General features: G+C 32.4%; 1 protein-coding gene across 2 annotated transcripts; it reads left to right on the plus strand.

Annotated features, from left to right (window-relative positions):
• On the plus strand, positions 1-6,355 carry LOC133674440 (ATP-dependent 6-phosphofructokinase 6-like). 2 transcript variants are annotated; one of them, XM_062095542.1, is made up of 14 exons: positions 1-217; positions 340-522; positions 622-668; positions 799-838; positions 1,030-1,092; positions 1,184-1,321; positions 1,792-1,950; positions 2,051-2,104; positions 2,432-2,500; positions 2,615-2,744; positions 4,221-4,474; positions 4,639-4,687; positions 4,800-4,954; positions 5,796-6,355. In XM_062095542.1, the coding sequence occupies exons 2-14, from the start codon at positions 421-423 to the stop codon at positions 6,003-6,005; spliced, it is 1,470 nt and encodes a 489-aa protein (XP_061951526.1). In that variant the 5' UTR covers positions 1-217; positions 340-420; the 3' UTR covers positions 6,006-6,355. The 2 variants fall into 2 exon arrangements, with proteins under 2 accessions (XP_061951526.1, XP_061951525.1); XM_062095541.1 differs by having other exon boundaries at positions 1-181.
• The last annotated feature ends 3,794 nt before the right edge of the window (positions 6,356-10,149 follow it).

The raw sequence follows: 10,149 nt of genomic DNA on the forward strand, positions 1-10,149 counted from the left end.
GAGAGAGAGAGGGAGGGAGGGAGGGAGGGAGAGAGAGAGACTAAAACCACTGCTGCAAGTGGAAAAGTAAGTAGTCGGTTGCCACCTGTTTGTTTTAGTTTTGGTTTCAAAAACCAGCAGCACGAAGAGTCCACATAAAAGAAAAGCTTGGTCCTCCTTGTGCGGAGTACACCTTCCTCAGGTATTCAAGGGTCAACGTTGTCTGTGTGCTACAGCGGTGTCTCTCGAACCCTAAACCTCTATATTTGTTAACTGGTTTACTGCTTGGGTTTCTGTCTTTATTTGGATTCGATATATACTCTCGCTCCTAATCATCATCTTTCACTTGAAATTCGCCAGGAAGTCCTCTTCGCTTCGTTTCTACTGCTTCCCTTTCCTTTCGATCTTCATCAACTTGTACATCTTTCGATCTTCATCGCCATGGAATCAAATGGTATCTCCGAGCAGAAGATCGTCACCGGTGATTCTGGTTACATTCTTCAAGACGTTCCTCATTTATCCGATTACATTCCTGATCTCCCGGTATGCTTTTTTTTTTCATCAATCGATTGATTGATTATTCTATTAAAAGCAAGAAATGATAAAAAAAATAAATTAAATTTATTTGGGTGGGTGGTGCAGACTTATTCCAATCCTCTACAAGACAATCCTGCTTACTCCGTTGTCAAGTAATTTCATTTATCTCTTCTTTTTTTCTCTGGAACTTCCCCTTTTAGAATAGAGGGAGGTTAATGGCCTTGAGCAATAATAATTAATTTCACCTGAGTGATTTTATATATATATATATATTTTTTACAGGCAGTATTTTGTCCACGTCGATGACTCTGTTCCACAAAAGGTAAGCAATCCTTCTTCTTTTTTTAATTTATCACATTCTAGATAGTCAAGACAAAGACCAAACTAGATTTCATTAATTAGAATGCAAAAATTCAAAGGTTTCTCGAGTTAAATGTATGGTCTGTAGTTGACGATTTTGATACTTTAATGAGCATACTTGTAATGTTAATTCTGTCTTCCCATCTCTTATAGATCGTGGTTCACAAGGATAGCCCCAGAGGGATACATTTCCGCCGTGCCGGACCCCGTCAAAAGGTATGTTTTCATAGCCATCAAGCTTGTTGAATGTTTTTATTAAAAAAAAATACGGGCATCTGCATTTACACGTTTCTTGGATATTTCTCAGATCTATTTTGAGCCAGATGAAGTTCGTGCTTGCATTGTCACATGTGGGGGTCTCTGCCCGGGACTCAATACCGTAATTAGAGAAATAGTGTACAGCTTGTACCATATGTATGGCGTGACTAGAGTGCTGGGGATAGAAGTGAGTAGTTGTTAAAGATCTGCTCCACTGTATTCCTTTTCTGCCCGTGTCTTCTCATCTCTCTTCTTCTTGTTTGTCGTTCTAGAAATGTTTTTTTTTCCTGTTTTTTACTCGTGAAACTGCAATTTTAGTTTTAGTGATTTCACATGAACATATGTTAAACTTAATCATGCACCCTGGTAAAAAAAAATGTCGAACATATCTTGACTGGAAACGGAAAAGAATATACTGTCTAACCTAAACCTACATGCTGCCTTTCCCTGGTTCATTAGACTGGCTAAACTATAGTGTCGTAATCTCATTGTAATTTTAAGGTTTTGGGATTTTGTTTTCCTCTATTTTTTTAGTTTTATCTTTATTGTTTGTGAACAACAGTATTGCAGTTCCATCGAGTGAGTAGGCTGATTAAATGCTCTTTTCTCCCTACATAACCACTTGGATAATAACTGACAAGGTAATGGAATCTACAGGGTGGTTACAAGGGTTTTTATGCTCGAAACACGATTCCTCTGACACCTAAGGTTGTGAATGACATTCATAAACGTGGTGGAACCATCCTTGGGACATCACGAGGTGGCCATGATACTTCAAAAATTGTCCACAGCATTCAGGATCGGGGCATTAATCAGGTGAGTGGAAGATATAACTTGCTAGCCAGTTTCTCTTATGTCAGAAGATATTCACCATTCCAAAGAGCAAATATTTATCTGTATTTTTCTTGGCAACCAGGTTTACATTATTGGAGGAGATGGAACTCAGAAAGGGGCATCGGTGATTTTTGAGGTAATATGCGTTTTTACAAATTGAGAACTGGGCTTTAGTTGCATCTGGACATTGATGCATAAAAGTGCTCTATAGTCTACAGCTTTGGTTCTTTTACGGATCTTGTTGATCATAATTTGGAGTGAAATAAAAGAGAAAAGAGAGGAATGAAAGGCATGTGCAGAGTTATAAAAGATAAATTTTAACAAAACAAAATATGCAATGGTATCTAAATAAGGAAAATTTGGTAGGGGACTATCATCGACCATGTTTAAAATTGCTTGATAGAAACTATAGTTGATTCCCTCTTCTTTTCTTTCCATAAATATTAACTCTTCAATCTTGCAGGAAATTAGAAGGCGGGGTCTCAAAGTCGTAGTTGCTGGAATTCCCAAAACCATTGATAATGACATTCCGGTACTTTTTATGGATATTCTTATTTATATGATGTATCATATACCACAAAGCTGCAAAGCAACACCCATTATAATTCAACATTAACACATTTTAATATTGTTTTACATGAGGTAGGTTATTGACAGGTCCTTTGGCTTTGACACTGCTGTTGAGGAGGCTCAACGTGCTATTAATGCAGCACATGTTGAGGCTGAAAGTGTTGAGAATGGTATTGGTCTTGTGAAGTTGATGGGTCGTTACAGTGGTATGCTTCAAATCATATCCTGAAATCTTATTTAATATTACTTCCAGTCTTAATTTAATGTGTATAATCAATCTCGAATTACTTAGTAGATTACAAAGAGGTCTACAAACACTGCATTATCGACTCAATTTCTTGCAGGAAATGAAAAAGGGAAATTCTAGCTCTTATGATTGGATTTATAATTCTTTTCAACATTAAGCTCATTAAATATCTGAGCCAAACAATAAAGGAAACAGACACATAAAAACATAGAGAAGCTATCTCATAAAAATTGATCTATTAAAATATATATATATATATTACTTGACTTGGAATGTTCAACAAGGGTAAGTAGGCACCAAAATCACAAAATAAGATTTGTTTTTAGTGATAAAACAAAAAAGAAAACTTAAAAAGCCAACGGGAATAGGAAAACATGCTAAAATAGTTAATAGTGTAAATAACAAACATTATTAACATTATGACAAACTGTCCACCAGGTTGAAGAAAATATTATAGAAACACCCTTTCTACCAGAAACTCTTCATTTATACCCAAATTATCCATAGAAGATTTAAATTTATCTTTTGCATATACATAGCTATTTTATTACTCTAATATTATGATTTCAGGATTAGTTAACAAGAAAGATTGTGTTGAAAAATTAAATAGTCTATTGAGGTAAAATCCAATGATTTATTTTCAGCTAAATAATTCATTATTTTTCTTATGTATGTATATTCAATGTGTTTAAAGAAAACCCATTAAGCCTCACACATATTTGCAAAACATTTGGGGTAGCAAACGATCTGAAAAGTTATATTTGCAGGACTTAATTAACTTCCTAATGTTACCCTTCTAGTTTTCAAAAAGCTCCAATGTTATCTCAATCCATTGAAAAGCCTATTTTTTAAATTTGATTTTTGAGATTTTGAAGTGTTTTAACTGTTTTGGTGAGATACTATGACATGTATGGTATTGCAAGGAAAGTATGAGAGAATAGTAAGGAAAAAAAAAAGTGAAACAGTGAGCCTTATGTTAGTTATCTAGGAGCAAAGGGCAAAACTGAAACTTAAAAAAATTATAGGGTTAATGTTGCAAATTTTAAAATTATGGGATGAGAATGAATTTTCATAAATCTACTAGGCAAAAATATAGTTTACTCAAAAATTAATTAAGCCCCTGTACTGGATATGCATTTTTCTTGTCAATGCAGAGTATCATTTTTTTATTATTATTATTTCAATACATTAATGCAGGTTATCATGGCTCTTAAAGTACTCTCCTAGATACTACCTCTAGTGAGTGTTATGACCATTTTGTTGCTTTGCTGCATTTGAATTGCGTATTTGTCCTCCTGTTGGACTTCCCATTCTATTATTTGTGTTTCAAGCTTCTGCTTTAGCTTTACCTTGTCCTTTCTTTCATTGAAGCAAGGCTATTATGGTTTTTCATATTTTTTTTCCATGTATCAATCAAATTGAATTTGACGTGCAGGGTTTATTGCTATGTATGCTACTCTTGCAAGCCGAGATGTGGATTGTTGCTTGATTCCAGAGTCCCCTTTTTATTTAGATGGGAAAGGTGGACTTTATGAATACATAGAGAAACAACTGAAAGAAAATGGGCACATGGTTATTGTGATAGCTGAAGGTGCAGGCCAGGAGCTGCTTTCTGAAAGCATGCAACAAGATGCTTCAGGAAATAAGCTTCTTCAAGATGTTGGGCTGTGGATATCACAGGGGATCAAGGTTCTGAATCTAACTCAAACTGTTCTCCCTCGAGAATTATATATTATCCCATGAACATGTCATACCATACAGGGACTCAAACTCCCTTTTTCAATCAATTCATATTCAATATCAAAAGAGAGTTATATTCTGCTAAATTATTTCTTTTCTTTTCTTTACTGCAGGACTATTTTTCGAAGCAGAAGAAGATGACTATAAACCTCAAATATATAGGTTAGAATTACACATTTTAAGAGATGTTTTTGTTTTATAATTAAGCTTTTTGGCTTACAATGCTTGTTATTGACTATCATAATGAGATCCTGTAATTTGTTTCTCCTGGCAGATCCTACATATATGATCCGTGCCGTACCAGGCAATGCAGCTGACAATGTTTACTGCACACTTCTGGCTCAAAGTGTTGTGCATGGAGCAATGGCTGGTTATACAGGCTTCACTAGTGGTCTTGTTAATGGCAGACAAACATACATACCCTTCTATGTGAGTTATTCTCTTGCTTATGATAGAACTGCTTCTTCTTTTTTTCCCTTCAGAATAGTAGCACTTGAATTGACAGGATCATTCTTGTTTGTCTAGAGAGAATCAAAGGCATTATCTTAGAGAGTTAATATAAAACAAATTACACCTAATGGCTTAAGTTTTTTAGTTGAGATGGTTTTTTAACACTTAAATTGAGGGGATCATTCTTGTTTGTGTAGAGAGTATCAAAGCCAATATGGTCAAATGGTCACTAGTTTAATTCTTACCATTTCCATTCTTCTAATCAAACCAGAAAATTTCACTTAAACTTTTAAGTTGAGATGGTTCTTTCACACATTAAAATTATGAAATTTTGTGAGTTCTTTCTTATATGGCACTGATGTCCTTTTGGTGCTCACATTTTACATCTGCTCTGTGACCGCTCCCTCTCCCTATGTCTTTAGCTTCGTTTTCTTCTTCTGTATGTATGTGTTTACTGTTGTATCCTTTTTAGTTATCTTCTACCTACATTCACAAGCTGGGAATTTTACTTTGTACTCTTCTTTCTTTCTTTTACTTTTTTCTAGAGAAAACAAGCATTTTAAACATATCTAATTTGTTCCATGCGATCTCTCATCAAATAACTATTTGTAATGTGGTATCTTTTCAAGTTTACTGTGCTTATTACCATATCTATTTTGGTTGAGATACGCAAGGTTGTAGGGCTCAAGAACATATGATTCATTTCACAATCCACATCACATGTAGATAATGTTGAGCGTTAAAATTGTGTTACTTTCTTATGTGAGATGTGCAAGTTCCATGACACTGGGAATAATGTATATTTGGTGTTGTCCTGCAGCGTATCAATGAAAAACAGCACAAGGTGGTTATAACAGATAGGATGTGGGCTAGGCTCTTATCGTCAACAAATCAGCCCAGCTTTATTAGTAATAAAGAGGTCATCGAAGATAGAAAGGAGCATATCTCTGGAGAAGAGAAAAACGAAGAAACCCAGTTGTTGGATGATGAAAATCGTGTTCCAGAGAATGTAGACGACAGCCAACCGTGAGATCCCTATTAAAACCCTAATGATCAATATCATTGCCTAGCCTACAGTTGTGTCCTCTCCTTGTGTTCCTACACGCTTTTAGTTCTGTTGCATTAGTCGTATTCCAAGGTCAATTTCTGCCCTCGTTTTATATAAGTGTATTAGGAAAAGGTAGTCATTCTGCCCGTAGAAAAATAATTTATACCTGTGAGTGACACGGGAAAAGTTAGCTCGTGCTGAACTGCGGATTGCATGTCTGGCATGTATTTTAAGAATTTATTTACTGTAGTTTATGCCCTCCATTCTTTTTATGGACGGATATGAGCATCATTGATTTCCATTAATATGAATTCCCTTGTGAATTTTATGAAGTTAAATCCCCACTACCCCCAGAAAATGGGAAGCAAAATAATGCTGGAAGGCCTTACCGAATGTTTAGGTGCATGTGTGATGGATATGGTCCTACCCACGAAGTAAGAAATCGAAAGACATCTGTAATAGTCGTCGCTACCTTCGATGCTTAAAAAAGAGGGGAAAATTCTCCGGTTTTGCTAACAATGACGCTATGCAAAATAGAGGATTGGCTTTAGAACTTGCAGGTGATGGTGATGAACCAGTGCAATAACATTGACCACCGGATATTTAAGCCGATGGCAAGGTGTATTTTCCGATAGAGAAGAGTCATGGCCTCCCCCTTCACGTTCTTTTATTGTCGCAGCGAGGTCTACAAAGACAGCTCTCTCCTTTCACTGTTTGTTGATGAAATCCTGGTCAAGTTCCTTACTCTTTTACAGGGGTTGCGGTGCTCACGCACCAGAGAAACGCCGGTCATTGACTCGGATGGCTCGGCCAAGCTGTATGCTGCCACCCGCCGAACAAAGTTTATGATTATTAGCATTCTAGAAACGACGGTTCCATGGTTGTTTTATAGAACGGAATAAATATTGACTACCCTGTAGCATCATCCAACTTCGAATCCTCTATCTGTGGAAAGATTCATTAAAAAAAAATAAAAAATAAAAAACACCCGGTCATTTTCTCCAGGCCTTTTATTTAATAGTTTTGTACATCCACGTGCTCTCTGACGTTAAAAGACTCCTGTTTCTTGTTTTATATCATCTCTGTGAATTATATTTTTGTCATGTTATATCTGTTGCACTAACCCGTTAAATAATGCCATCTCCTCAGAATATGGAATATTTCCTTCATGTATTTTTATTTTTTTACAAGTCCTCATGTTTCACAATAATTACAATCTAGTCCCTGTTTTTTTTTTTTTCAATTAAGCCTGTAGATGTCAGATTGTAAACTTAGTTAAAATTGTTCAAACAATTTAAATGTGTTAATAGACAAAGTTAAGAGTTGAACGGACTTAAATGGGTAATACTTATTTAAAAAATAAAATTTTTATTTCTTGAAATTATCATATATCTACTATCATTAGTTTCTTTATAAAAATACTTAAAAATCAACATAAAAAATTTGAGACAAATTACAAGAAAATAAAGAAAAAATAATCTCATAACAACTACATGATTAGTCAGGTGCTCGAGCGCTATCACGGGAAACTTCTTAGCAATGTTATTAAACACCGCCAAACCTAACAGGTGAACATGATGATCCATCAACTAGGCCTCTTGACTAGGTTGAGTTTTAGATTGATCCGAATTAACCTGTGATCTAAATCATGGCCTTACCCAAGTACTTGAATAACTTTGCTTTTTGAAATTTATTTTTATTTAATTAAATAATTATAAAAATAGATATTTATTGTTGTTTTTTAAAGCATTCATTTTAAATAAAAAAATATTTTCTTTTATTCATGTACTTTTTTTTTCTTTTGACAAAAAACATGTTTTCTTTAGTAGCATTGTTTTTTTTTCTTAAGCAAAAGCGTATTATAATTGTGTAAGAAAGCTTTAATTAAAAAATTAAAAAAAATAATGCATCGATCATCTTTCTAAAAGTATCTTAAAAAAACAAGTACAATAAATTTCAAAAAAATTATATATATAAAAAATTACAATTAAGAAAAATAATATTTTATTCTCATTCAATATTAGTGAGAAAATTATTTAAAAATTCTGCATATCAGGCTAATACATAATTATTCAAAACAAAATAACAACATCATCATAAAAAAAATCCTAATCTTCCTAAAAATAACATCTTATTTTTTTGTTAGGAACACATTTTTTGAATTAAAGGCAATGATAATTAAAATAAAATTTTGTTAAAAATTTCTTCAATCTAAACTCTATTTTTTTTTATTAATGCATCTATTGATTATTTTAACAAAAGCATGTTGCTTAATTGTAAGCACTGTTTTTTTAAATATAAACCTTTAATGTTCTCACAACCATGTTTAAAAAAATTAAAATCAAGTAAAAATCTATTTAAAAATTTAAAAACAAAAATTTTATTTTCATCAAATATTAGGTGCATAATAGTTGAAAAAGAAGTTACATTCCCATGAAGATCTACAATTTCATTTAGGAACCATGGTAAAAATAAATAATAATTTAAATATCATGTTAAGTATTTATTTTATAGTTTATTTCGATCAAAATTTTTTTAAAAAATAAGGGCATAGAAAAGAGTCAAATGCCTAGGCCAAAGAGATGGGATAGGTGCGCCTAGCCAAATAAAAAGAAGGCTCGTGGTGAGTGCACCTCCAAGGTCAGGCTCGTGCTCATGACATTCCTTCTTCTTTTTTTATCATCAGGCCAGGCAAAAGTTTTTTCAACGTACAAAGGAATGCCATCATTTGTTCAATTGATAATTCAAATAATATGATTAAAAAAATATAATAATAAATAAATAAATAAATAAAATAACTACAAAAAAAATTAAAAAAACTCAATCTGAGCCAACCTGAATTATGAAACAACTCAATGATGAAATGTAAAATTAAAAAAAAAAAAACCAATTAAACCGGGTTAACTCTCAAACTTTGCAACCATGGATATTGGATTGAGATAATTTGATAAAAAACACAGTAAAAAAAGGTTAAATACCAATTCCTAATAAATCAAATGAGAACATGATAATTCTAAAAAAAAATGAAAAGAAAAAAAAGGTGAAACTCAATCTCTAACAAATAAAATGTTGAAGGATCAAAATGTAAGGAAAAAAATATAATTTAAAAAGGTTAAAAAACTCAATTCGAGCCCACTCGGGTTAAGATATAAAATTTATGATCTAGTTGTGATATCTAGGTGAATGCATTCAAAAACAAATTGAATAATATCTTGAAGCTCAATTATATATATAAAAAAATTTAATGTTGAAGGACAAAAATAAAAAAAAATTAATTTAAAAAAGAGATGAAAAAAAAATATGAATCAACCCGGGTTAATCCACAAACCCTGCAACCATGAAAATCATGGAATACTTTAATCGGGTTCAATCAAGAAGTTTAATTCCCGATCAATTTAATCTTGAAGGATACAATCGTGAAAAAAATATCAACTTAGAAAACATGTCAAAGGAAAAAAGATAGCAATAAAAAGAATGAAGATCAAATTTAATTAAAAAAACCCAAGAAGGATAAAATTGTATAACAAAATAATTGGGATAACCCAACTGATAGCAATAAAGAGATAGCAATAAAAAAGAATGAAAATCAAATTTAAAAAGAAAAAACCCTTGAAAGATAAAATTATAAAAATAATGAACAGGATAACCCAATAAAAAAATGAAAAACAAAAGTACAAAGGCTAATTTCTAATAAATTAAATATTAAAGGATGAAATTAAAATAATTAAACTTTAAAAAATGGTATAAAAAATAAATTCACATTAACCTTTGAAATCAATGATCTTGTTCTTAAAACTGAGATTAATGCTATAGAACCAAAAAATAAAATCTTTGTTAACTCGGCTTAATTTGCATACCTTGTGATCATGAACACAAGATTAGGATAACCCAATAAAAAAGAAATAAGAAAAAAAGATAGGAAGACTAATTTCAAATAAATTAAATGTTCAAAGATGAAATTGAAATAATTAAATTAAAGGAACCCAAAAAAAAAAAAACCCCATAATTATGGTTAAAAGATTAGAATAACCCAATAGAAAGTTAAATCATGTTAACCTTTAAAACTAGTGACTCTAGTCAAGAATCCAAGATCTAATTTCATAGAAGGCAAACTGTAAAAAATTAA

This window comes from Populus nigra, chromosome 15 (genome assembly GCF_951802175.1).
Source record: "Populus nigra chromosome 15, ddPopNigr1.1, whole genome shotgun sequence".
Classification (NCBI taxonomy): domain Eukaryota; kingdom Viridiplantae; phylum Streptophyta; class Magnoliopsida; order Malpighiales; family Salicaceae; genus Populus; species Populus nigra.